This window comes from Mesoplodon bidens (assembly GCF_964165515.1).
Source record: "Mesoplodon bidens genome assembly, chromosome: 11".
NCBI classification, from domain to species: Eukaryota; Metazoa; Chordata; class Mammalia; order Artiodactyla; family Ziphiidae; genus Mesoplodon; species Mesoplodon bidens.
This window is the reverse complement of record NC_138167.1, coordinates 57,807,150-57,832,596: the sequence shown is the minus strand read 5'-3', so window position 1 is coordinate 57,832,596 and position 25,447 is coordinate 57,807,150. Positions and strand designations below refer to the sequence as shown.

Here is a 25,447-nt window from a genome sequence, read left to right as displayed (position 1 = left end):
GTTAACTAAATCGGGCTCAATAAGGGAGACGGAGTCAGACTTTCGCTTAACCGACGTTTACTGATTGGGCGGGGAGGGAGCGAGGGAGGGGCCGTCCGTGCAGAGACGGGTCGCCGGAGGGGGAGTCCGCGCTGGGGCGGGGGATACAGAGCCCCTGAGCCAGTGTCCTGGGCAGCCCCGTAGCCTGGCCCTCAGGACAGAGGCCTCGCGCAGCGGTGTGCTGGGGAATGGTTAACAACAGGCTCTCGGGGGACTAGTTGGTAGTGTCTTTTCTGGGGTGTAAATACTCCCACCCTGGCCGATTTCAAGCTACCAGGTCACAGCACTCAAGGAGGAGCTGGGAAGAGGTGCACAACTGCTTGACGTGGCTATGCGCTGGTTCAGGGCAGCACCCCACTCCCCAGGATGTGAGCCCGTCTCCCCACAGAGCTCTAAGGCAGCTGTCGCCCAAGGCCCCAAGCATTCAGCCTGAGCCTGGCCCCCCAGTCTCACTGGCCACCTGCAGCATCTTCCACCGTGGCTCCAGCTGCCCTCTTAGCTGCACCAGGGACTGCACGTCCTCTGGGGAGGCCATGGAGAAGGGACCCAGGCTGGGGGCTGCCTCTCCATGCAACACCCTGGCCAGGACCACCGCAAGCTGGGGTGTGGATTCCTGAGTCAGCAGCAGAGGTGGAAGCACTGAGTTGCTGGTTTCTCCTCACATCCCACCCCACAGCAGGTCCACCCCACCCAACTCACCTCATCCACAAGGGCCAAGACTCGGCCCCCTGCTGGGCCCCGAAGCAGCGCAGCCAGGAGTGCAGCTTGGGGGTCCCGCAGGCCATGGGCGGGCCCCAGCGCCACCAGCACCAGGTCAGGCTGGAAGCTGTAGGCCAGGGGCAGCACCAGGGCCAGGACACAGCTCAGAAACCCTCCAGTCGTCTATGGGAGGGACAGCAACATAGCCCAGCCCCTCATCCAGGGAACACCCCTCCAGCTGGCTCAGGCCACCCCACCTCCCAATCTCAGGTGGGCAGACACGCCCACAGTCCCGCCAGGAAGGGCAGGTGAAGGCCAGGGGTCTGGCCCTCATGCCGATGCCAGTGAGCAGCAGCTGCCCTGCCCTGTGACACCACCACTCACCCCTGGCAGTGGCACAGAGACGTGGAACATGGACAGGGCAGCTGCCTCCTTGCCCCCAATATTCAGCCAGAGATTCCTCCTTCCAGGGGAGAGCAAGCATATGGATACATGAGCTTGTGTGTGAGATGCCGCCCACCGTCGAGAGCCCAGACAGAAGAAGGACAGCTCAGCGGCAGGGATGCTAAGACTGCTGACCCTCTGTGCTGGAGACCCTCCTGGCATTGCTCCCAGGGGCCCTTCTGCCAAACTCCAGCTGCAGAACACCCTGCCCACCTGTCACCCCTGGGGGTCCAGGGTGATGTGCCCACCCACATACTTGCAGAACTGGACATACACGTGACCTGAGAGTCATACCCGTCATCCGTGAGATCTGGGGGCCGATCCAGCTGCCCCACAGCCAGACAAAGCAGCCTGGAGGAAGAGTTGGCTCCTGGATAAGCTGCAGTCACCCCGCCTGGAGCCCATTCCCAGAGCCATTCCCACATGACCAGCCAGGGCAGGGGGTGCCCATGGGCCCTGCCTCATAGCCTCAGACCAGCCATGTGAGGCTTACCTCTGGGCTCCGTGGGACAGGCCACACCGAATGGCCACATCCAGGGTGGCAGCTGCAGCAGAGGCTGGGGTGACTGCAATGCCACTGCTCACCTGTGGAGTGAATAACAGGTGTAGAGGGTAACTCCCACACCAGGTATACAGACCCATCTGTCCCTTCTTTTGGCCCGTGTCTACATGGCTGTCACCTGTGCACTCTGAGATCAAATTGCTCCATTTCTGAAAATAAGATGCATGAAACTATGAATCACCCCCTTCACTTCTCTGCCAAAGAGCATTTCGTTGAGGGAACTGAGGGGGGTGTTCCTGAACCCTGTCCCTGGGGGCTGTTTTGGGAAGGGTCCTGGGCACAAGGCAATGCTCCTGTCCACATGGTTCTGTACCACCCAGCCCTCCCCTGGACAGGCCACCTGTCGCAGGCAGGTCCTGGGCCCTGCCCCTGACTCCATGCACCCCCCAGCCCCTCCCCAGTGCCCCTACCTGCCCATCCAGGATCCTGTCCAAAAGGTACAGGACCTTCCCGAGTGCAGTGAGGGCCCTGTCCTGGGCCAGGGCCTCATGTGGCCTGTGGTGGACAAACCAGAAGGACACAAGGACACAGAATGACACACGGACCACAGATGAGTCACACAGGCACATGTGCAGACATGGTCCCGGGCTTCTCCCCAGGCCCACCCTGCCTACCTGGCCCAGGCCTGCGTCTCCTCCTGTGGGGCTGACCCCTCCTCACAGAGGACATCAGAGGGCAGGGCCAGGGCAGCATCTGGCGCAGTCAAGGCCACAGCCGTGCGTACAGGGGGCGTGGGACTGAGGCGCAGCTGGTCCAGGAAGGAGCTCAGGGCAGCCACGTTCTGGGTCGCTGCTGCCTTGAATTCGGGCCCCCGGGGCGGCAGCAGAGGCGAGGGCCTCCCCTCTGGGGAGCGGGGGCTGGGACTCAGTACAGGGGCCACACCTTGGGGGTGGTTTAGTGTCACAGCCATGGCATGAGAGCCTGCGGCACCATCCCGCCTGCCGACCCAGGCCACGCTGACCTTGCTGCTGGAGGCTCATCCAGTGAGGGGCCTGGGCTGCCCGGACACTCTGGATGGACTCCAGGGCGCTGCGAGGAGAAGCAGGATCAGTGAGGCCTGGCCTCCCACCCCTGGCCCTTCCCACCCTCCTCCGTCCTGCCCCGCCCCGCACCTGCCATGCGGCACCATGGGCCCCGACAGGGGCGGGACAGGGTCGCCCAGCAGCGCTTGCACCATCATGCACACGGACTGCGAGAGTGACTCCAGGTGGTAGCCACCCTGGGATGAGGAGGGGGCAGAGACACTAAGGGCAGGGGTGTCAGGGTCCCAGGCAGGACACCCTGCCCCACAAGGCAGGACCCCTCCAACCACATCTCAGCCTCCGGCCCATGCACCCTCCCAGCTCGCCACAATCACCTCCAGCACAGCGCAGACCCGGCCACCAGCGAGCACCTGCAGCAGCTGCGTGAGGTGGGCAAAGCACTCTGGCGTGGCCTGCATCTGCCCCTGCAACCAGAGCCAGGTGTGATGAGAACCTGGTCCCAGGACTCCAGAAGCCCTCCCTAGCCAGGCCAGGCCCTCACCTCGGGGTCCCCGATGGCTGAGTCAAATCCCGCGGAGACTAGGACCAGCTCAGGGTCGAACTGCAGGCAGGGCCCAGTGGGGAGAGGCAGAAAAGAAGCTGGAGCTGAGGTGGAGGGGAGGCCCCTCCAGAGAGACCCTCCTCACCCCAGGGGCTCTGTTCCACTCTGGGCACCGCATCGCCCCCACCCCCCTGCCACCGAAACCACTTCCACCCCCCACACGGTCACCTCGAAGGCCACAGGCAGCAGCACGTGCAGGAAGGCAGCCACGTAGTCAGCATTTCCCATCCCGACCTGTGGCCAAGGGGCATCAGTGCTGGCCCTGCCAGGGAGGACGGCGGGGTCCTCACCCCTGGGGCCTGGGCTCTGGGGGTGATCGTGGCAGGACGCCCTGGGCTTGCACTCGGGGGAGGGGGGAATGTGGGCTGGGGGAGGGGCTCTGGGTGGGGGGCCCGGGGTGAGGGGCAAGCACCTGGTTCCAGGGCAGGTTGACAGTGAAGCCAAGGCCCGGGCCCTGCCCAACAGCGTCTGCATCTGACTCTCGGAGATAGGGCCAGAAGCGCCCGTGCTCATAGCGGTGCCAGGAGAAATAGAGGACACTGCGACAGTCAGCCGGGGCCAGAGGGCAGGCCCCTCAGCCCCAGGGCTCCTTGCAGAAGCCTAACCCCACCCCACCGAGCACACAGCCACGTCTGCTCCCTCAGACTTTCCCAGGCTGGGCTGTGCTCATCCTGAAAAGTAGGGTCGCAGGGGAGGGTCGCAGGGGAGGGTATTGTCCCCACCCCCAGCTTACCTGGGGTCGTTCTCAAAGATATACTGGATGCCCTGGCCATGGTGGACATCCCAGTCAACGATGAGGATCCTGGGGACAGACAGCTCTGGGGTCACTGAGGGCAGGGCCTCCCACCTCCAAGCCAGGAGCCAGGCCCAGGATGGGAAGGAGCTGGGTGGGGTCCCTCAAAGGCCCCCTCCACCCCCTTCCCCTCTGGCCTGGGCCTCACCCTGCAGTCAGACTGGCACAAACCTGTGCAGCCCGTGCTGCCTCTGGGCATGTTTGGCCGCTATGGCCACGTTGTTGAACACGCAGAATCCATTAGCGGCAGCCCTCTGGCTATGGTGCCCAGGAGGCCTGGGGGTGGGAGTGGGGTGTGGGGCGTGTCAGGGTCATCCTGCGTCCTCACAGGGCCACCCACAGGTCAGGGCGGCCAGGGCAGGGGGCAGCTCTCACCTCACCAGGGCGAGTCCGTTGCGCACAGCTCCTGCCAGCACGGCATCCACCAGCTGCAGCGCCGCCCCCGCGGCCAGCCGGGCACAGTGGTAGGTACTCTGCCAGGGCAGGGGTGCAGGTAAGCCCCCTGCCCACTACCCCTCACAGGCTCTACCAAGTCCTGTGCCAGGCTGCAGAGCACCAAGCACTGCGCAGAGCTGGCCAGGCCAGTCCCGGGTGCCCGCAGCAGCAGCCAGCAGGGCACTGGCACACGGGAACATTGCCCGTGAACAGGCACGAGTACCCGGATGTGTGACTGGGTGGGTGGGTGTGTCCCCAGGGCACGCACCGGGTGGAAGTAGACGGCATCGTACTGTCCAGACAGGGTCTGGAGCTCCCCGGTGCCCAAGGCCTGGGTCCCCTGCAACAGGGCCACATACTCCGGGCTGCAAAGGGTCAGGCAGGCAAGGCAGGGTCACCTGGAGGAGCAGGCAGAGGAGAAACAGGGCCTGGACCCCCAGTGGGACTGCCCCCCTCACTGCTCCCGCATCCACCCATCCAAAGGTGAAACTGAGGCTTGGGGGGGAGGCTCTGTTTGCCAGGCACCAGCAGGCTGGGGCAGGCCCAGGTCCTGGACCACGGCTTCAAGGGCAGGATGCCCACCCCAAGTCTGACCTGTGCACCAGGCCCAGTTCCGCCTCTGAGGCCTCCCGGGCTGCCAGCCGCAGACACCTTTGCTCCAGGCCACGCTGCTGCAGGCGCTCCAGGACTGTGGTCAGGCGCTCCGGGCACTCGATCTCGCACTCGGGGCTGAATGGACAGAGAGCTCAGAGTCCAGAGCCCCTCCTCATCCCCCACCTCTGCCTCTGCCAGGTCCCACTTACTCGTCCCAGAGCAGCCGGGCAGCTGTCATGTCCTCGTGGTACACAAGTGCGGTCCCCATGGCCTGACCGTGGTCACTCTGGGCCACTCAGGGTGGGCAGGACCCAAACACTACCACTCACAGGCAGGTGAGTGCACTGCCCGCCCCCCTTGGCAGCCCCAGGGAGCAGCCCAACGCCTGGAGCACAGCCGGGGGCGCGGGCGCGGAGCCCGGACAGGAAGGAGGCCCCAGGCCCGGCTGGCGCCAGAGCGGGGCAGCGGTCGATAGGGTGGCTCGCGGGGCTCGACTTCCGGCTTCCTCCAACTAGGACCTGGCATGGACCCGCCTCCGGCTGCCCCAAACCCCGCCCCGATGCAGCGGGGCGGGCCGAAGACTGGGCCCCTCGGGGCTCTGCCCACGCCGCCCTTCCCTCCAGCTGAGGCTCCACCTCCTACTCTCGCCGGAGCCGGGAGAGGGTCGCCGGCCTCGGCGCCCCTGCGTAAGTCGGAGGGGACGGGTGCGAGGACGGAGGGCCAGTGTGCCCAGGCTCCTGCGGACCGTCACGGCGGCCCCAGCTGCGTGCTATGAGCCGAGCCACGCCGGTCCGTTCCCCTCCGCCCCAAGCCTCCCCCAGGCCCACCCTGACCCCGCAGGCCACGGGTCAGACGCGTCAGTAGCCCATCGCGCCCAGCGCTGACCGAGGGCCTCCGGCAAGGGCTCAGGGAGGAGCTGCGCGGGAAGGAGCGCGAGGCCGAGGGTCCTTAGGGGCAAGACCACAAGGAGGAGAGAGCCTCGACCGGGGACGGTGGTCGTGGCTTAGCCCGGCCTGGGCCGCAGCGCAGCGCTGCCCCCAAGGTTCAAGAAGGGAGTGACAGTATCCGATTTAAGCTCCAGGAAGACCCCTGACCGAAGAGCGGACGAGTCGGAGGGTCAGAGTTGTGGCAGAGAAGCTGGACAGGAGCGGCGCAGCGTCGGGGTAGGCAGGGCGGAGGCCAACAGAGGGAGTGTCTGGGCGAGGGAGGAATGAGTGAGTGAACGAATGAGGCCAGTAAAGGAGGAGGCGCGGGCCCAGCCAAGAACAAAATGACCAAAGAGGGGAGGAAACAGGGACCCCCCGGCCTCAAACGGAGGGGATTTCTGGGGACTGAGCCGGGGCGGGGTAGGGGTGGGGGCCCGCGGGTCTTTGGGGACGGGGACATGGGCGGGGTCTGGTCTTGGAGGCGGGGCCCGGGCGGACCCTTTTGAGGCAGGGCTTGGATCGGGGGTGGTTCCTGGGGGGTGTCTGGGAAGGCGGGCATCTTGGAGGCGGGGCCGCCGCGGGTGGGGTCCCGGGTCTTGGAGGCGGAGCCCTGGAGGCGGTCTCTTGGAGGCGGGACGTGAGCAGGGGCCCTGAAGTCTAGGAGGTGGGGCCCTGGGGTGGGCATGCCCCAGTACCGTTCTCTGGTCGCTCCGGCTGTTCGGAGGCGATCCCCAAGGTGGGATGGATGCAGAGGGAGGCCCTGACAGGGCCCCGCTGCCCGCGGCAAGCAGCCCCGCGTGGATCGCCACCGTCCTGGCCACGCTACCTGCAGGCGCGGGTAGCCGGCGGCCTGCGGGCTCCGGGAAGACGTGTCCGCCCCTGAGCCAATCACGGCGGCTGGAAAACAGCGTGCTGGTTGGCCGTCCTGGGCACGTGGCCGCAAAGGCGGGGCCTGCGCCAGACCGCCCCGCCTGGATCGCTGAGAGCCGAGGGCCTGGGCGGGGCTCCGTCAGAGGTGCGGGAGGGCCCCTGGGCAGAGAAGGCAGGTATCCACTCTGGCAACTCCTCTGACCTATTCGGCTGGACCGACTGGGCGCGTCCATCTGAGCCCCAGGCCGGGAGAAGGGTGACGGCCGGGCCCCGCTTTGGGCAGGCCTGCCGGGGGACATGTGGGAGGAGCCAGGGCGGGCGCAGGAGCCCTAGAGTGACCCCTGACCCAGCTGCCAGTCCTCGGAGACGTCGAATGGCCGCCAGAGGGCTCCGCGGGCTCGCCAATGGCGGTGGGGCATGGCCGGGGGAGGGGCAGGAAAAAGAGCACAGAAACCACCCTTATGCTAAGGCACAGACGTCTCAGAGACACCTGAGGTGCCTCGAGGCGTCTAGCGTGACCCCACCTCCCCAAGAACCTGGCCTTGGAGAGTGCAGGGAGCCCAAACACCTGGGACTGAGACCCAAGCTGGACCCTAACCCCCTCACCCACATCAGGCCCTGCCCTGGGTCTGGCTCCAGGGTCTTAGCTTAGAGGAAGGCCACCCCACAAGAGGGGCAGGGCCAAGCCCTAAATGTGGGGGGCTCCAGACTTGGGGCTCACTGGCACAGGATGGGGGTGTAGGTGGGCACCAGCTTTGTGACCTGGGAGGGAGGAGGTGCCCAGGCCCAGTGGCTCAAGATGGGGCCGAGGCTCCCGGGCCAGCCCCCTTACTCCATACAAAAGCCTAAAGGTGGAGATCCAGCCCAGGAATCGGGAAGTGAAGTGGAGTGGGAGCTACAAAAGGGTTTATTTCCTCCAGCCGTGTGGCCACACCACGTGGCCATGTACATCTAAGGGGGGTGGTGCAGGAGCGTCCACACCAACGACCCCAGGAGACAGGTCCCTGAGTCAGCGCTCTGCACCCTCCCGTCCTTCCTTTTCAGCACAGTCCAGAGCAGGCAGGGTCAGAGACTAGGCTTTGACCCCAAACCCCATCCCACCCCACAGGTTCTGAGGCTTCTGCTGCACCCTGGGGGAGGGGACCACTGCTCAGGGGGTCAGAGCCCAGCCCCCAGGTCAGGTGGGCGTCCTGTCCAGAAAGTCCAGGTGCTCCTCCAAGGTTAGGCTGAGGTGGGCTCTGAGAGCAGGGGAACAGGCTTCCAGAAGAGGCTCCATGGAACGAGGGGACTCCTGGGATGCAAGCCCCGGCCAAGGTCCCAGTGGCAGACAGGATCTCCCTTCCAGGCCCAGGGCCCAGGGGTATTCACAGGGCCGTCTCCTTGGAGACCTTGGCCCCCAGCTGTCGGGGAGGCTTGAAGCTGAGCACCTCTCTATATGTGACACCTGGGGCAGGGTGAGAGGGACAGAGTCATGGGAGAACGGGCCCATCACCTGTTAAGACAGCTCCACAGCGCGCACCAAGGATGGACGCCAGTGACCAAGACGAAGCACTGGGCCCAGCTCATTGGTACTCGCTGGGACCAGCGATAAGTCCCATGAGGTTCCACTTGGGGTGGGGGTGGAGAGAGGAGGCCCAGAGCACAGGCTGTTAGTCACTGAACTAGGGAGCCCGCCCGCCCCCCAAAATAACAGGGTCAGAGATCACCGCTGGGGTCCAGGCACCAGGGGGGCTCCGTTGTCCCACATGTGCAAGTCCCCCTGTGTCCATCCACAGGGACTGTCCACCCTGACAGGGCTCCTGTAACCCACACCCACGGCCCCTAGGGTGGCCTTGGCTCTACAGCCTGCCTCAGTGAACAGAGGACATCTGAGGAGTGTAAACCAATGTGTTCACTTGAGTGGAGTTGCTCAGGGTCCCACCAGGGCACACCCCAGCTTCTGGATCCAGAACATCTATGAAGGTTTAAATGAGTGTGGGGACTTCCCTGGTGGCACAGTGGTTGAGAATCTGCCTGCGAACGCAGGGGACATGGGTTTGACCGCTGGTCCGGGAAGATCCCACATGCCGCAGAGCAACTAAGCCCATGCACCACAACTATTGAGCCTGCACTCTAGAGCCCACGAGCCACAACTACTGAGCCCACATGCCACAACTACTGAAGCCCGTGCGCCTAGAGCCCAAGCTCTGCAACGAGAAGCCACCGCAATGAGAAGCCCTCGCACTGCAGCGAAGAGTAGCCCCTGCTCGCCACAACTAGAGAAAGCCCGCGCGCAGCAACTAAGACCCAACAACGAAGACCCAATGCATCCAGAAATTAATTAATTAATTAATAAACGAGTGTGGAATTCCCACCAACTACCTGCAGCATCCAGCTTCCTCACCGGTTCTCATGTTCCCTGAACCATGCCCAGAGCAAGCCGTCCCAAAGGAAGGGGGGTGCTGCTCCGCCTCCCCTCTGACCAGCCTGCAAGAGGACAGTTCCGCTCCACCTACCCCAGGGTGCCCATGCTCACCTGGCCACGGGAACGCATGTTTGGGGGACCACTGGTACTCCACAAGCCCAGTTCAGGAAGGACTGTGCCTTTAGAGGAGGTGGTCTGTGTGGTTTGCCCAGCACACGGCACAGTTGTATTGCTACCCCATGGGGTGCCTCCCAGGCCCTCATCTAACCCTGGTGCAGGGGCCCATCCACACAGGGAAGGTTTGTGTGGAGAGATCCTTGCTGTAAAGCTGGCTTTTCCCGGGGAAACAGGAGGTGATGAGTTTGCATTCCTGACCAGGGGCTCAACCACAAACAGACCACGTGTCCACCATGGTCTGTAGTAAAAGCAAAAGCTCTTACTACAGTTTGTGGCGGAGACCGCAGAGAGGATCCTGTGGCCCATGGTTTTCGGTTTTCTCGTTACCTTTCTAGCAACAGAGAACTTACAAGCACAAAACACAGCACAGATAAGGGCAGAGCCGCTGCTGGGGCTCCCCAATGACCCTGAAGAATGTGGTTTGAGAAGCACAACCCGTCCAGCCCCACCTCTACCCCCCACATCCAGGACCGAGGCCCCAGGTCTGAGGCACAGCCAGGACGGGGTCTAAGACAGTGGCGACCAGTGCCACAGCTCCGTCTGCACTAACTGCTGCCCTCAGACGTCCCTGCTCCCCCAGGCGGGTCCCGCAGCCACCGAGAGAAGATGCCTGCCATGCCAGAGTGGAGCTAGACAAGGCCGGTTCCAGCATGGGGCGTCAGGGCCCCAGCAGAGGGAGGCCCGGGGACTGGGCAGGCGGCCCTGAGCCCAGCCTCAGGCTAAGCAGGTGTCAGGAGCCCTCAGAGATGAAGAGAGGGGCCCTCGGTCTCCGGGCCAATGCAAAGCCTGGAGATGCAGAGCACAGGCAGAGGAAGGTCTGAAGTGCTCAGTGGGGCTAGAGGGGACGGGCGAGGGGTAGTGAGGAAGGGGGAGGTGCTATGGACTGCCTGGAGCAGACCTGATCCTGCTGGCAGGACGAGGGCTGTGCAGCTGTCTAGGTAGGAGGGGTCCTGAAAGGGGCACAGAGGCCAGAAGATTCAAGAGGTATGAGCAGAGAGGCCTGGGGGAGTGGGTGCTGAGGGTCTCCGGGGTAGCCTGGCCTCTGGCCTAGACGTGGGGAGGCATGCTGGCAGGCCTGGGGGCCGGGAGAGGCCAAGTGCTCAGGTCGCCCAGCTGCCCCCTGACTTCCACTGTGTTCCTCACCTAAGCTGCATCCCAGGGTGGGGGGACCCAAGACTCTGAGCCCTGGCCACCTGCACGGGGCTGGTGGGGTCCAGCCACAGGCCCTGCCCAGAGCCCCCCACTCACGCTTCCACTCTTCCAGCGTGCGGTCCACGTCATCAAAGGATTCATCGTACTTTTGAGCTTTGGGCTCATCCTCCGTGTCGTGCAGCGACTCGAAGTAGGGGTGGGTCAGCGCCTTGGCCGCCGTCACCCGCCGCTCCGCATCCAGCACCAGCATCTTCTCCAGGAGGTTCACGGCTGGGGGAAGGGCGGATCAGGCAGGCCGAGGGGAGGGTCCCAGGCCCCAGTACCCACGTCACTGACCCCGTGCCCACTGCAGTCCCACCCTACCCAGAGGGCTCGCGTTGGTCAGGATGGCGGCAAAATCCTTTTTCTCTAGCTCGGGGAGGCCCTTCATGTAGTTCTGAGCCTGTGTGGGAAGAAAGGGTGAGGCGCCAGCCCCCAGGCCCAGACCCAGGCCTCCAGCTCACTCCCGGCCCCCAAGTGACCTCGGCACTCTGCAGCCTCTGCACAAACTCGGCGGGAGGCGTCCCCGTCACCTTCATGATCTCCTTCAGCTGGTCCAGGTCTTGGCTGAGGTCAGGAGCACAGTGCGGGGCCAGAGGGCAGAGCTCACCCACCCACCCAGCCTGGGCCGTGTGCCTGGCCTGCTCCCCGCAGGTGTAGGGTAAGCCTCCCCCGCACCCAGCTCCAGGTGTAGGATACGGTCACTGCCTTTGAAGAGCGTCTTCCCTGTGATCATCTCAGCCATGATGCAGCCCACTGACCAGATGTCCACTGAGACAGAAGCCCCTCTATCAGGGGTCTGTGGGCTGGGGAGGGGGGCACACACAGACGCAGGAGTGGGGGCGGTGGAGGAGGGCATGGGCCCAGGAGCCATCTAGCCGACCACGACCTGCCCAGCCCCGGCCCAGCTCAGCAGCCTCCCCGCAGAGCAACCCGGGCAGGAGCGGCCTAGGAAGCTGGTGCCGCGTCTCCGGGCAGCCCCTCACCCGTCTGTGTGTAGTGCATCCAATTCAAGATGACCTCAGGCGCCCGGTACCACCGGGTCACCACGTATCCAGTCATCTCGGTATCTGCCTGCCGGGCCAGGCCGAAGTCCAGGATCTATAGCCAGAATCAGAAAGTGGGGCCAAGCGGTCCCTGGGGAGTGGGTGGGCCAGCCGTGGTCCAGAAGACCCCAAGGGGACTGGGCACACCGGGGCCTCCTGCCAACCCTCTGGGGCCCGAGGTCGCAGCCAGGTACCCCCCTAGCCTCCCTGCGGTTTCCTCCCCACAGCCAGTGCACCCAGCGCAACCGACTGTGCCTGCCCCCGACCCTTAGAACAGGCACCCTCGGGGGGTCTCCTTCCCCTGGACTTCCACTCCCTGCGAATCGCCAGCCCTAGCCAGCACTTTTGGGAAGGCCTGCTCAGCCCTGCCCTGGCGCGGGCACGGGGAGCTGGGGACACCACCTGCCCTTCCCCTCAAGCAGCTATGGGAGTGTGCCCTGTGCCACCCCACCCAGTGCCTCCCCACCCAGTGCCTCCCCAGGGCCCATCTGCCCATCAGCTGCTCGGCCACTGCCTGGATGGCTGTGGTCTGTCCCTCCGCCTGGGCCTGGGCCAGTCCACCTCCAGGCCTGAGGGCCAAGGGGCTGGTGGGCAGATGGACAGGTGCGGGGGAGACCCCGAGCCCCCAACACAACACACACCTTGAGCTCACAGTCCTCGTTCACAGCCAGGTTGCTGGGCTTCAGGTCCTGGGGGCAGAAGAAAGGTGGCTGTGCAGCCCCACCCCCCAGGGCGCAAGGGCAAGGGCCCGGGCAGCAACTGAATGTGGGAGCGTCGGGCTAGGCTGGGCCACCCTGCAGCCCTTCCAGGAAGGGTGGAGGTGCACAGTCCCCAGGCCGTGTGCAGGCAGGGTGCCCCCTCGCGGGTGAGACAGGAAGCTCCAAAGGTGGAGCCCTCGCGCGCCCACAGCCAGGGGAAGCGTCCACCTTGGCCAGGACTCACCCTGTGGATGACGCCAGCAGCATGGATGTACTGTGGGGACACAGAGGGGTCAGCAGCAGTCAGTTCGCAGGAACGTCAGAGCCCCGGCCCCACCTAGGGGGACCCCACCCACTCTGGCAGCACCCCCATGTCCCCACCTTCAGCCCCTTGAGCATCTGGTAGACGAGGAACTGGATTCGGTCCTCACTCAGCTTCTCGTGCTTCATGAGCTTCCCCAGGTCGGTGCCCATGAACGGCATCACCAGGTAACTGCGGGGTCAGGGAGGGGCCGGACAGCAGGGGTCACGCCCGTGGGCCTGGGCTCAGGCCCTGGAAGAGCCTGTCACCCTGCAGCACCCAGTCCCCACCCCCCACAGCACTGCACTGGGCTCTACCCTCCTACCACCCACCGGGCCCTGCGATACCAGGCAGGTCGGGACTGCGCTTTGGGGACTCCTGAAGGGTGGCCTAGGGGCTGGGAGACCAAGGCTCGTGGGCAGCGGAGGGGGCGTGAGAAAGGAGGGAAGTGCCTGCGGGCAGGGGTGTGAGAGCGGGACATCTGGGTCAGAGGGGCAGGCTGGGCAGGTGGACGGAGACACAGCGAGAGGTGCTTAGCACCCTGCCAGGACACCCTGCCTGCATGAGTCCTTGACCTCTGCCAGGCCAGGCAACGAGGAGCCTGTCCTGCACCCCCCCTTCCTGGGCCAGGCCCCTGGCTCTTGGCCAACAGCAGTGTGAGGCCAGGGGTGGCCACCCGGGCAGGCGCAGGGCAGCACTGGGTCCCCCCTGCCCGCCAGGAAAGGTCAGCAGCTGCAGTTACAGGCCACACCCTTAGCGCCAGGGTTCCAGAGCACGGGACCCACTAACAAACCCTAAGGTACAAGGCTCACACCTCCGGCACTGGAGGAGGAGGCCCAGATCCACACAGTGGTACCAGCACCGTGGGTCCCCGGGGCGTGTGGCAGGGGGTGGGCTGTGGTGTGGTGAGCGGGTGGGCAGTGTGCCCGTGACCCCCAGCCAGGCTGCAAGGCAAGGCCTGCCTCAAGCGGCCCACCTGCCAGCCCCAGACCTGAAGTGGACACCCAAGAGCCACCCAACACCACCTGCTCTGCCCGGCCAGCCCCAGGCCGGCACTCACAAGTCTGTGAAATCATCCAGGGTCTCATTGGGTGTGAACACATCCAGCAGCCCAATTACCTGGGGAGGAGGCCAGAGGACCAGGTGGGCTGGGGACACAGACACAGCTGAGGGCACACCCTGCTCTAGGCAGGAAAGGCCCCTGCAGCTGTCCTGGTCTCCCCCACCACTGCCCACAGGGCCCAGCTCTGCCCACTGGCAGCTCAACCCTGTCCTGGCACACATGCCCATAAACAAGGGCTATTTTTGGATGGTGACAGCCGGGATCCTTTGGGGGAGGGGCAGCCCCAAGTCTAGGTCAGCTCCCAGCCATCCAAGGAGCTCCAGCCTCTTGGCCTTTCCTCCCACTCTTCCTATCCCCAGTGAAGACCCAGGAACAGTGTGGGGACAGCCAGTATCTAGCAGGCCCTTCCAGGGACCGTGCCTCCGCCAGAGAGGCCCAGGCAGGCAGCACTGTGAGCACACCGGCAGCCAGACCCCACCCCGCAGCCCTCTGGTCGGGGGTGCTGGACAGCAGACAGGGAATGGGACAACTGGCACCTGGGGCTTCTGGTGACAGGGCCTCCAGGGACCCCAGGAGGCCTGCACATCAGAGTGGCTGGAGGGACAGGTGGATGTGCTGGCAGGGGGACACCTGGCAGAGGCCATGCGAATGGTGTCCGGGCAGGAGGCAGAACGCTTGGAGCGCTTGAGGAATACGGGGAGAGAGGCCAGGTGGCCGAGGACCAGGCCAGGAAACAGCCAAAGAGAAGCCGAAGAAAACCCAAGCACGCCCTCAACACCAAGTGAAGGCCTGCTTTGATCCTAGGAATCTCAGCGGAAGAGTTTAAATAGGTGTGATGCTGAATGTGTCCCCTGGCTGCCATTCGGGGACAAACCGGAGTGAGGTGAGAGTGGACACGAGGTGGAGGAACAGCTAGATGACCAACGCAGCCACCACGGCCAGAGACATGGGCGGCGGGAGGAGAGAACAGTGGGACATCCAGAGAGGGGCCTGGAGGCAGGTGAGGCCCGGGCATCGGGAGGTTTCAGCAAGAATCCCGGAAGGTAAATGGGGGTCCACCAGGCTGGTGGAGACTTCTGGGCCTCTGCAGCGCAAAGGGCGGCCTGGACTGGGGGCAGGGGGCACAGAAGGGGCAGGACTGGGACGTCAGCCTCTCAGAGCCTGCTTCCTCTAGGAAAAGGGGTTTATGAAATGCAGCGCTGGAGGGAGGCGGCGGCACCCGGCTGCTGAGGGGCTGCTGAGGCTCAGGAGGCAGAGTGGGGTCAGGAGAGGGGCTGGAGGAGGGAGGCGGAGTGGGGTCAGGAGAGGGGCTGGAGGAGGGGCGCCGGGTGGGGCGGGAGGGGGATGCCCGGGAGAGGCTAAGTGCCCCTTCCAGGAAAACCGCTCCTCCCACCTTAAGTCCCCTCTCACCTCGGGGCTCCTGGCTGGAGGCAGGGTTTGGAGTGAGACCTGGAGGATCCCCTCGGCCTGGGCGAGTGGCCGTCCCCCGACCAGACCCTGGACCGAGGAGCCAGATGGGGCTCCAGCAAGAAGCCAAAGAGCTAAGTCCTTCCCGGGACTGGCCCAGGCGGAGCGGACTAGACCCCGGGGAAGCAGCTCTCTTAGGACGAAGCGGGGCTCGGCCCTCACCACTGTGACGCCCCCCCCCCGGGGACACTGCCTGACCCCTCGCCTCCGCCCGCCCCGCCACCCAGGGGAGCAGCCCAAGGGCTGGGTAGGAGGAACCGGGTCTTCGGGGCAGGATTTGGAGGGAGAAGGGAGATGAGCAGAGGTGAGATGATGGACGCCGTGCCTGGAGCTGGGGGCTGCGCGACTCACGTTCTCATGGCGCATGTGCTTGAGCAGGCGCAGCTCGCGGTAGGCGCGCTTGGCGAACAGCTCGGACTGGAAGGGCCGGTACAGCTTCTTTATGGCCACCTTGGCGCCCGTGCGGCTGTCCACCGCCGAGCTGCGGGGCGCACCGCTTAGCGGGAGGCCCGGGCCACCCCGCCCCCGGCCACCCCGCCCGGCCTGTGCTCACCACACGGCGCCATAGGCGCCCGAGCCTACGGGCTGCAGGTCCTGGTACACGGCGCGCACCTCCCAGGCCGTCTTGGTCACCTCCTGGCGGTAAAAGCCCTTGCGGGCGGGCGGCGGAGAGCTCATGGCTGGCCGGGCACCGCCCCCGCCGCGGACCCCGCGGGCGCTTCGCCTCGAGGGCCGAGTACCCGGGATCCGTGAGACGCCCTGGCGCGCACCCCGGGCCACCGCGCGGGCAGAGCCGGCTCCGCGCCGTCGCCGGGGAACCCCACTGCCGGCTTTCGCGTCCGGGCTCTCCGGAGCCGCCGACCCCGGCCCGAGCCCAGCCCCCGCCCGGGTAGCGCGCGGCCCCTCCCCTGCGGGCGGACCAACCGGACCCCGGGCCGCGCGCACGTGACGCCCCTTCCGCCCTTCGGCCCCTCCGGAAACATGAGGCGGCGGCCGCCGCCGGGGAAGCCAGAGGCTGGGGGGAGGGGAGCGCCGCTTCGCAGCTCTGTCCCATCCTGAACCCAGACGCGGCGCCCGAGCCCCCGGCCCGCCTACGCACTCCGCACTCCGCACTCCGCACTCGGGATGAACTACGCGGGCCCGAGTGGAGGCTGTGTCAGCGGGGCCCCGTGGGGCTCGCGCCTCCTCCTCACGGCCGCGCCCCCAGGGCGCTGGCCCATCCTGGCAGCCTGAGCTTGTCGACTGCTACCCGCAACCGCAAATCACTGTCCACCAGTCCCGCCCACTTCCAACTCCCCACCCCTCCAGGACGCCCCTCACCCTGGGACTGACCCACCCACTCCCCAGCACGGGGTTCCCCGGCCACTATCTTGCCTCCATGCCCCTTTCCCAGTGAAGAAGTTGATTCCGTCTCCCAAACTCAGGCTGCCTACCAAGCCGGAAGCAGAGAGGGTGGGTCTTGTAGGTCCCCCTGGGCCCCTGTGCTCTGAAGGCTCTTCCTCACTGCAGCCGTCTGGGTGGAGACTGCCCCAGAGATTTGCACGTCCCTCTGCCTGTCCCACCCCTGCTCAGCTGAGGCCCTCAGGTTTGTTCTTCAAAGCCCAGCCCAAACCTCTCCACTCTCCAGGGAGGTGTGCCTGACCCCAGGGGTGAAGGGGGGCCCTACTGGGGCTCTCTCGGTGGGTGCCCCCTTACCCTTAGGTGGGGGCATCATCATTTCAGGGGTCTGGCCCCATCCTGGACCAGATGCCGCTGGACGACAGAGCCCCCAGTGCCGCTGGACGACAGAGCCCCCAGCCCCGTGACCCAGACCTGAGAGTGGGGTAATAAGATCCCCAGGGCCCCCTGCCCCGCCCTCTGTGCCCTGCACCATGAATCAGCAGCTCAGCAGCTCCGGCCTGGCCAGAGCAGCTTTACAGCTGGGCTGCTCGGTGATCTGATCGGGGTGCTCAGGAGTTGCAGGCTTGTCACTGGGGGCAGCCTGCTGTCACTGGAGCCACAACCGCCCATCCCCGTGCCCTTCATGCCCTGGGCCACCTGTGGCACTCCACCTGTCTCCTCCAGGAAGCCCCCAGCTGGCCCCCTTACTCCCTGTGATGGGGTCCAGAGGTCCAGAAGGGTCCTGCATCAGGCCAGACTCCCAAATGGGGCATGTCTCAGTTCTGCTCCCATCCCCCACCCCCAGCCCCCCAGGACTTGGCCCAGCCAGGTCTCCAGGGGTTCTCCAAGACCTGAGGACCAGCACCCACACTGACCAGGCCTCTGCAAGCCCAGCTCCCAGATGATCCCCACCCCCACCCCCAGGGCCTAGGGCAAAGGCATAGAAGGTCCCCATCCTGGGGATACCCTGCCTTCCCAGCCTGAGCTGCAGAGAGCGGCAGGGGCTGGTAGCTCAGTGTGGGTCCCGAGGCTGAAGCAGCCCTCTTTCCCCTTAACCAGGAGGGAAAGGAAAGCTGTCTCCCTGACCCTGGGAAGGGCAGGCCTTTGCTCCCAGAGACCTCAACACCCCCGACCCGTGTCCTCCCCGACCACTGAGTGAAGGGGCAGGTCTGGGTCTGGGCCAGATCCCCCGCCCAATGAACCTCTGAGGGCAGCGGGTTGACTGCTGGTGGACACCACGCCCTGCCCACCTCAGATCCCCCTGGCCCTCAGGGAGCAGGGAGGGTGAAGGTGGCTGCTCTGACCAGGGACCAGGGGGATATGGCCACGCTCTCCAGGCAGTGGGGGCAGCGTGGGAGCAGAATCTAGAGCTGGAGACACAAGCCGAGTGAGAGGGGAACTTTATTGCGAAACCCTGGGGCAGGCACTTAGCATTCAGACCTCCCTGGTCCTGCGAGGTGAGAGGTCACCACCTGACAGACGCCCCTTGATGGAGGACCCACACCTCTCACACGCCTGGAGCAGGGCCCTGTCCCAGAGGTCGCTAGGTCAGCTCCACTCTGGAAGGCGGGAAGAGGACAAGGGCTGAGCCACAGACTTGAGCACCCCAGCGCCTGGCTGCAGGGCCAGAGGGTGGGCAGAGGTAGAGTGGGCAGAGATTTCTTCATCAGCTCTGGGCCAAGGTCCAGGATCCGGGTCCACATCGGCATGTGTGTCCTCAAGGCTGGAGGCCCCTGTGCCTGCCAGCCCCCCAGCTGGCACGGTGCCCTCATGCCTCAGAACCCTGCTGCAGCCCTCAAACCCAAGGAGCAGGGGGCTTTTGCTCACATGGCTGCCCATGGCCACCTGAGCCCCTTGCATGCTGCCCAGCAGGGTCTCAGCAATGCCCCCTCCCCACCCACACCAGGAACTGAGGGGAGGGGAGGCAACAGTAGAGCCACCCCAACTTGGGCCTCCTGCTGGTCACGGCCACTGGCCCTCAGGTGCCCTCAGGTTCACATGCGTCTGCATCTGCTTTGACATGTGAATTCCAGGAGCACATATGTGCCACCCAGCATAGGTGAACATGTGGCTCCAGGCAGCTGTCCCCACTCTGCCACCCCCATGGAAGATCCTTTGAGTCTCAGCACTTTCCAGGGTAGCCCCCCACTTCCAGGCTGAGCAGCTCTGACCATCGAGACCCCTTCCTTTGTCTCCAGGAGGCTCCAGCCCCAAGGCACTGCCCCCCACAGACAGCCCTCTGCAACCCAGGAGATTGGGAAACAGACACACTCCCCAGGGGGGAGCTCTTATGGCACCCAGGTCCCCCATAGCGAGGTCCCAAAGGAGACCCAGGTTGCTGGGAGGGGGTAGGAGGACCAAGGAAGTCCAGCATGCTCTATCCAGACTCCTACACCCGTGGCTCACACACGTGCAGGCTTCCCACAAGGAGTGGCGTGTAGACAAGGGTCCCAGGCCAGGGGTGGGCACTGCTGGCCGCAGTGGTGTTGGGAGGTGCCCCTCGTGGGAGTCTGGCAGGCTGAGGCAGGAGGGCAGGCGGGCTCAGGCCCCTCCTCGGGTCCGAGTGCGGCTGGCGAGCCGCATTCCCCTCACTGCTTAATGTCCAGGCTGCCAGGCGGCTGCGGTGGCTCTGGGGGCTTGAAGCTGAGGACCTCCTGGTAGGTGAGCTCTGCGAGGGGAGGAGGAAGGGTGAGCTCAGGCCATCAGCAGCCCAGGCCCACCACCCTCTGAGAGCGGCCTCGGCCCATGGGCTCCTTCCTGGGCCTGCCCCGTGCTGCCCCCAAGCCTCTGCTGGACACACCCAACCCCAGCTCTACCTGCCCCCGCCTAGAGTGGGGCTGGGGGGCCGTGTTGTTGCCTTGCTCAGACCACTCTCAAGAGGAACTGGAGCACTTCCTGCAGAAAACAGGCAGCGCTCAGCCTCTGGGGGACGCAGCCCTCAGGCCCACCCTTCCACTCCTCCACCGTGCGCTCCTTGGCCTCAACGCTTTCGTCGTAGGGCTCAGCCTCGGGCTCATCCTCGGGGTCGTGGTACTGGCTGAAGTAGGCATGGGCCAGGGCCTCGGCTGCACTGACCCTCTGGTCACTGTCCAGCACCAGCATCCTTCCCAGGAGGTCCACTGCTGCAGAGGGGCGGGGTGCAGGGGTGGTCAGCTCCACAGCCAGGGCTAGACATGGAGCCCAGCCCTGACCTAGGGCCCATCCTCACCCAGGGGGTTGGCTCCATGGAAGATGCTCCTGAGGTCCTTCTGGGGCATGTGGGGCAGGGACTGGATGTAGGTCCGGGCCTAGGAGCAGAGGGGAAGGGCCTGAGGGGGCTGTTCAACGCCTGCCTCCCGTGGCCCTAAGCCAGGCAGAGGCTTGCCAGGAGAAGCCTCCAGACTCAGTCACTCCAGCAGGCCTGGGCAAGGGCATGTGCGGACCAGAGACCTCCCCGCTTTGGATCTGGTGGCTCCAGCACCTTGCCTGGCCCTACATGCCTGCAGGTCCCAGGCCTGGTGCCACTCCACTGTCCACGGCCAGGACACTGCAGGTGCCAAGGTTTTACCCTCACTGTCCCTCACGCCTGGAATGTCTCCCCAGTTCACCTGTTTCCCCCTGAAGGGGTCAGCGCCTGCCTTGGGGTCTATTCCACTGTGACCCATGCTCCCCCTGTGGTGCCCCATCTATTCCCACAGCACCCCTTCCTCCAGAGTGCGGGCGGGGGAGTGGTTGGTCAGCAGAGGGGGCGATCAATGACTCACATGTTCTGACGATATCTTTGCCAGAACCTCAGGGCTGGGTGTGCCCACCACCTCCATGATGCGCTTCAGCTGGTCGATGTCTGCCTGGCTCAGGAAATGCCCAACGGCCAAGCATGGACTCTCCCCGGGACCCCAAACCCCAGACCTTGGGTCACTGCCCAGAACCTGCTCTCCTGCCGCTGGGGACAGGAGTGAGCCCAAGGTGACACGGTGTGGGGCAGAGGGAGCAAGACTAGCCAGAAAGGGCCAGAGCCCACCCCCCTCGACCCCCACCCCGCAGCAGGAGACCCTGGCTCACTCCTAACCTGCGCCAAGGATACAGTCATTTCCCGGGAAAAGGGCCTTTCCCTGGAGCAGCTCGGCCATGATGCAGCCCACAGACCAGATGTCCACTGTGGGAGGAGGCGTCTCCATCAGTCTGCCCACCCCAAGGCCCTCCTCAGAGAGCTGGGGGCTGGCTGCACTGCGCCAGCCCAGCGGCCCCGCGCTCACGCTCAGGCCCAAAGCCAGCAGCCCCTCCTCTCTAGACACAACCCTGGGCGGGGGGAAGCGTCAGCCCAGGACCCACCGTGCTCTGCCTTTCTGAAGGTCTGTTGGTGAACGCAGGTCCCACACCTGGCCTGTCCCCCAAGGTCCTTGGCCTCTGGGTTCCAGCTCCACCCCCCTCCCCAGGCCCACCGGCCCCACGGGGCTGCCCCACACGGGCTGACATCACCTGTCTGGTTGTAGTGCATCCAGTTCAGCATGATCTCAGGGGCCCGGTACCAGCGCGTGGCCACGTAGCCAGTCATCTCCTCGTCCGCCTGGCGCGCGAGCCCAAAGTCCAGGATCTGGAGGCACCCCCAGGCTTGTCAGCGCCTCCGCGTCTCCGCCTCCCCGCCGGCCGACCCGCCAGCCCCGCCCCCAGCGGCTCACCCGCAGCTCGCAGTCCTCGTTCACAGCCAAGTTGCTGGGTTTCAGGTCCTGCGGGGCGGGCGCCGCGGCGTGAGCGCAGGCAAAGCCGCCGCCGCCGCCGCAGGAGCCCCACGCCCCCCCCTCGCGCGCGGCACCTACCCGGTGGATGATCCCCGCCGAGTGGATGTACTGCGAGGGGGAGACGGCGGGGGCGTCAGGCTCTGACCCCTGCGCCCCCGCCCGCCCCCCGCTTCCGCGCCCACCTTCAGCCCGCGCAGCAGCTGGTACACGAGGAACTGCACGTGCTCGTCGCTCAGCGCCTGGCACTTGACGATGTTGTTCAGGTCGGCGCCCATGAGCGTGGTCACCAGGTACCTGGGTAGCGGCAGGGATCAGCACAGAGTCCCCACCCCGACCCCGCGCCCTCCCCGCCACGGCCGCTCACACTTCGCTGAAGTCCTCGAGGGAGGTGGCCGGCGTGAACACGTCCAGCAGCCCAATGACCTGGGTGCAGAGGGGAGTCAGGGCTCGGCGGCCCGCGGGCGCCCCACCCCCGGCCCGGCCGCCCCCAGCTCACGTTCTCGTGCTTCAGGTGCTTGAGCAGCCGCAGCTCGCGGTACGTCCTCCGCGCGTGGATGAGCGACTGGAAGGGGCGCGACAGCTTCTTCACCGCCACCCTCTGGCGCAGCCGCGTGTCGTAGGCCGAGCTGCAAGGCGGCCTGTGAGGCCCAGCCTCCTTCGCGCGGTCCCCACAGGCCAGAAGGCCTCCGGCACCAGGAGGCGGTCTGAACAATCCCTCCAAGCCTCTCCTCTCCCTCCTGGAGTCCTGCACCTTCCTCCAGAGTCAGTTCACCCTCCACCCCGCCTTCTGACCCCCAGCCTTCCCAGCCCACCTGGGAGCCCAGGGCAGGACCTGGATTTCTCCTGTCTCCTGGCCCCAGTGACTCTTGCCCCCAGCTCAGGGTGGAAATAACAGGCCAGGGAAACAGCCAGCGGCGGACAGCAGGCAGTCCTCCAGCTGCCCCATAGGCCAGGGGGTCTGGGAGGCCCCCTGAGGGGGTTCCAGAGTCACCTCCAAAGCCCCCAAATATTCAAAATATGGAGGAAAACCTGACAAAGGGGTTTATTGCATCATTATTTTTCACAATGAGAAACTGGACGCAGGAAATACCCAGCAGAGGGTGGTGCCTGCACCCACAGAACATTTCTCCTCGTGCAACCCCACTCGCCTGAGGTCCAGACCTGCAAGCCCCCCACCCAGCTACTCTTCACAGGAGATGCCACACTCACGGGCATCATCCTCAAACACAAGTGGCCTGGTCGTCCAGTGGCCCCACTGCCCCTCGGGAAGGGATGCCTTCGCCCAGTGTTCCTTCTGGCTGCTGCTCCCCCTTTCCCTCCCAGTTCATCTCCCGTCTCCAGGATCCAGCCTCCCTCCAGAGTGAGTGGAGCCTCAGTCCACCTCCCATGCCCACGCGGCCCAGGGAGCAGCTCCCGCAGGACCTGGGGTGCTCATGGGCCCAGGCAGTGGTGGAGGAAAGCCCCTCCCCCATCCAAGTCACTGCTGGGGTGGGAAGTAGGGGAGTGGCGCTTCACGGGGTGCGTGCACGCGTGTGTGTGTGTGTGTGTGTGTGTGTGTGTGTGTGAGCGCGCGCGTGCAGCAGATCCTTTTGTGTCTGCAGTCAACAAAGGACTGTGGGAATTGGCACTGGGTCATCAGCTTCCTCAGACATCAGAGGAGGGAGGGGGCCCATCACCGCCATGGGGGCCCTGCAGAGCTAAGTGGTGGAGAGAGACCTCCCCTGGGGAGCCTGACTGTCCCTACGAGTTCCCAGAAAGCACTTCCAGCAAGGGCTCTGTCAGATCCCCCAGGGACCACTCACACATTGGCCCACACCCTCTTCCTGCCCTTGTGGTCTTAGAGATGAAGATAGAGGCCTGTGGCTGGAATGGCTGGAATGGCCTAAGGTTCCTGATGGCTGGCCAGTGGCAGAGTGAGATCTGAGGCCCAGGGGACCCCAAACCCCTGCTCCAGGCTCCAGTGCTGGGCCTTGGAAGGGGGTCTGAGAAGTCCCACTCCTAACCTTCTGCAGGATCCTGGAGCAACACCCTGCCCCCAGGGGCCCTGCCTCCCCACATCCATGACCCCCGCAGTCACCTGGCACTTCACAGGTTCTGGGTTCTGGGGAGTCACCTCTCAACATCCACACCCACAATCAGGCTCACTGTCAACACTGCAACTGCAACCTGGACTGTCCGCAAGCCCCTTGCCACCCAAAGCCCCCTCCAGCCTCCACTCCACCAGGTCCAGAGGCCTCCCCCGGCCCCACCCTCCCTCCTGTCTGGGCTTCAGGGCCTAACTGCAGGCTGCAGTGTGAGCTCTCTTGGTTGGGGCAAAAATGGGGTGGGGTGCAGACGCCCCCTAGGGGGGGATGGTAGGCGTCTCTGATCAGGCCTAAGCGCCATTCGGAGTCTGAGATCCCTTGGAAAATGGGGCAGTGGACTGGACCCACGGGGGAGCTTGAGGTCGTTCTTAGGTGAGGGGTCTTGCCCCCCACCCCCCAATCTGGGCTCTTCCTTTTCAAACAGAACTACCCACCCTGGGGCGGGGGTATCTGCCAGAGCCCAGGGCTGCCTGGCCCTTGACCGGGGGCATCCCAGATGCATGCTCAGACATCAGGGGGCCCGGGAGACCTGCCCGCCCTTTCGCCAGCTGTGACGCCGCAGGATTCGGGCCTGGAGGGGGACGCTCCGGGTTGGAGGGGCGGGAGGACGACCCCTCTCCCGCCGGGGAGAGGCTCGGGTACGAAAGTTTCCCTCACGCCCCCACCCCCCATTCATTCCTCGGATCTGCGTAAGGCCCGGGGGCGGAGGCAGGGCGAGCCCCTCCCCACGCCGGGAACCCCGCACGGGCGGGGAGGGGGCGCGCGCTCAGTCCCCCCGCCCTTGCCCCGTCCCGCCCCTACCAGACGGAGCCGTAGGCGCCCGAGCCCACCGGGCGCAGCCCTTGCAGCCGCTGCGGCACCTCCCACACCGTCTTGTTCAGCTCCTGCCGGTAGAAGCCGGCGCGCGGGCCCGACATGTCCAGAGCGGCCGCAGCTCGGCCCGCGCCCCCCGCCCCGCGGAGCCCGAGCCGGAGGCCGGAGGCGGAGCGGAGCGGGGCGGGGCCGGGGAGGGGGTTCCCGCAGACGAACGCGCGGCTTCCTGCCCCTCCGAGGCGGCTGCCGAGCGGAAACCGGCTTTCCCGTGGTGGGTTGGGGAGGTCGGGGGAGGGGGATGCCGTGGAACGACTTACCGCCCACCTCCCGGGATCCACGCACTTCCCCCATATCCGCCGCGTGGGTCCTCGGCGCGGCACCGCCCGGACCAGGCCGCCTCCGCCTCTCAGGACTCCGCTCCCCACACCCTCCCCTGCCGGCACAGACGCCGGCACCTCCCCGCTGTCCACCTCCCGTCCCCGCACCCCGCCATCCGCCTAGTCCGGGTCCTGCGTTTAACGCCCCTTCAACCTGCTCTGGTCTGTGCATCCCTTCTCTCCTCTCACCTGCTCCAGGCCCTGCACCTCTTCCCCCAGCGTGCTCCCACAGAAATGAAGATAGAATCCTCTAAATCAAAGAAGCCAGGGACAAACCATGGGAGGTATTTTTTATCAGAATAGAGAATACCCCCTAATAAAAGCTAGGCATTTGGTCGGATAGGGCCCGTCCGCCGTGGGCAGATGGAAGTGCCTTGGATCCTGGGTCAGCCTGGCTTCCCTCCCCCGTGGAGGCCATCCGGCCTTGGCGGTGGTGCTTCGCTTCCCGGTAACCCTTCCACGGTCTGGTGTGGCGTCCTGCACGGGCTGGCTCCAGGGCTGGGCCCAGCTGCCCCTTGGGAGAAGCGTGACTGCCAGGCCAGGCCCGGAGACCAGCCCTCAGGACCAGGGACAGCGGCGGCACCAGGGGCCTTCGGGGTGTTGGGCCCGTAAGAAGCTCTCCCCAAATGGGTCCTCTTTGGGGCCTGGTACCTTTCCTCCTTCTGAAACAGCTCCCTCAGCTGTCAACTCTTCGAGGAAGCCCACCCTGACTTTCCTAGGTGCTACGGGGCTCCCCTAGTTGGAAACCACAGTTCCCTGAGATCGGGTGAACTCTGCCCAAC

The 25,447-nt window shown here is 65.5% G+C and overlaps 3 protein-coding genes across 24 annotated transcripts; all 3 read right to left on the bottom strand.

Moving 5' to 3' along the window:
• Positions 1-40: 40 nt before the first annotated feature.
• Positions 41-5,499, bottom strand: HDAC10 (histone deacetylase 10). Of its 8 annotated transcripts, none has more exons than XM_081248047.1 (19): positions 5,360-5,499; positions 5,151-5,285; positions 4,825-4,921; positions 4,497-4,594; positions 4,293-4,397; positions 4,062-4,130; positions 3,741-3,867; positions 3,497-3,562; positions 3,269-3,328; positions 3,102-3,191; positions 2,857-2,963; positions 2,706-2,773; positions 2,359-2,626; positions 2,155-2,239; positions 1,676-1,767; positions 1,477-1,533; positions 1,123-1,201; positions 739-921; positions 41-652 (listed from the first exon to the last, which is right to left on the bottom strand). In XM_081248047.1, exons 1-19 carry the CDS (start codon positions 5,416-5,418, stop codon positions 464-466), a joined length of 2,034 nt encoding a protein of 677 aa, XP_081104173.1. In that variant the 5' UTR covers positions 5,419-5,499; the 3' UTR covers positions 41-463. The 8 variants fall into 8 exon arrangements, with proteins under 8 accessions (XP_081104173.1, XP_081104175.1, XP_081104174.1 ...); XM_081248049.1 differs by having other exon boundaries at positions 2,359-2,587; XM_081248048.1 differs by having other exon boundaries at positions 3,138-3,191.
• Positions 5,500-7,837: 2,338 nt separating this feature from the next.
• MAPK12 (mitogen-activated protein kinase 12) lies at positions 7,838-16,847 on the bottom strand. Of its 7 annotated transcripts, XM_081248061.1 has the most exons (13): positions 16,727-16,741; positions 15,847-15,944; positions 15,645-15,710; positions 13,824-13,882; positions 12,844-12,955; positions 12,707-12,736; positions 12,406-12,453; positions 11,705-11,819; positions 11,418-11,489; positions 11,201-11,280; positions 11,043-11,121; positions 10,776-10,949; positions 7,838-8,390 (listed from the first exon to the last, which is right to left on the bottom strand). In XM_081248061.1, exons 3-13 carry the CDS (start codon positions 15,657-15,659, stop codon positions 8,311-8,313), a joined length of 864 nt encoding a protein of 287 aa, XP_081104187.1. In that variant the 5' UTR covers positions 15,660-15,710; positions 15,847-15,944; positions 16,727-16,741; the 3' UTR covers positions 7,838-8,310. The 7 variants fall into 7 exon arrangements, with proteins under 7 accessions (XP_081104187.1, XP_081104188.1, XP_081104182.1 ...); XM_081248062.1 differs by lacking the exon at positions 13,824-13,882 and having other exon boundaries at positions 16,727-16,847; XM_081248056.1 differs by lacking the exon at positions 16,727-16,741 and having other exon boundaries at positions 15,847-16,520.
• A 1,215-nt stretch (positions 16,848-18,062) lies between these two features.
• On the bottom strand, positions 18,063-24,427 carry MAPK11 (mitogen-activated protein kinase 11). 9 transcript variants are annotated; one of them, XM_081248070.1, is made up of 12 exons: positions 24,277-24,427; positions 21,888-22,017; positions 21,756-21,814; positions 21,574-21,685; positions 21,470-21,499; positions 21,332-21,379; positions 21,132-21,246; positions 20,737-20,808; positions 20,417-20,496; positions 19,882-19,960; positions 19,749-19,795; positions 18,063-19,341 (listed from the first exon to the last, which is right to left on the bottom strand). In XM_081248070.1, the coding sequence occupies exons 1-12, from the start codon at positions 24,390-24,392 to the stop codon at positions 19,063-19,065; spliced, it is 1,167 nt and encodes a 388-aa protein (XP_081104196.1). In that variant the 5' UTR covers positions 24,393-24,427; the 3' UTR covers positions 18,063-19,062. The 9 variants fall into 9 exon arrangements, with proteins under 9 accessions (XP_081104196.1, XP_081104192.1, XP_081104194.1 ...); XM_081248072.1 differs by having other exon boundaries at positions 19,127-19,341; positions 19,622-19,795; XM_081248066.1 differs by having other exon boundaries at positions 21,332-21,499.
• Between the last annotated feature and the right edge of the window lie 1,020 nt (positions 24,428-25,447).

What these genes read in the sequence shown, in the direction of transcription:
- HDAC10 (XM_081248047.1), bottom strand. Translation starts at nt 5,418, where the DNA reads ATGGGGACCGCACTTGTGTACCACGAGGACATGACAGCTGCCCGGCTG. An exon ending in ATCTTTGAGAACGACCCCAG is followed by an intron (nt 3,868 to 4,061) that starts GTAAGCTGGGGG and finishes TGACTGTCGCAG; the next exon opens with TGTCCTCTATTTCTCCTGGC. An exon ending in TCTTGGCCCTTGTGGATGAG is followed by an intron (nt 653 to 738) that starts GTGAGTTGGGTG and finishes CTGCTGACTCAG; the next exon opens with GAATCCACACCCCAGCTTGC.
- MAPK12 (XM_081248056.1), bottom strand. Translation starts at nt 16,347, where the DNA reads ATGGGACAGAGCTGCGAAGCGGCGCTCCCCTCCCCCCAGCCTCTGGCT. An exon ending in GACCAACGCGAGCCCTCTGG is followed by an intron (nt 10,950 to 11,042) that starts GTAGGGTGGGAC and finishes CCCTTCCCCCAG; the next exon opens with CCGTGAACCTCCTGGAGAAG. An exon ending in CACGCTGGAAGAGTGGAAGC is followed by an intron (nt 8,391 to 10,775) that starts GTGAGTGGGGGG and finishes ACCCTGCCCCAG; the next exon opens with GTGTCACATATAGAGAGGTG.
- MAPK11 (XM_081248065.1), bottom strand. Translation starts at nt 24,392, where the DNA reads ATGTCGGGCCCGCGCGCCGGCTTCTACCGGCAGGAGCTGAACAAGACG. An exon ending in ACGAGGACTGCGAGCTGCGG is followed by an intron (nt 21,247 to 21,331) that starts GTGAGCCGCTGG and finishes GGGTGCCTCCAG; the next exon opens with ATCCTGGACTTTGGGCTCGC. An exon ending in CCATGGAGCCAACCCCCTGG is followed by an intron (nt 19,796 to 19,881) that starts GTGAGGATGGGC and finishes GCCCCTCTGCAG; the next exon opens with CAGTGGACCTCCTGGGAAGG.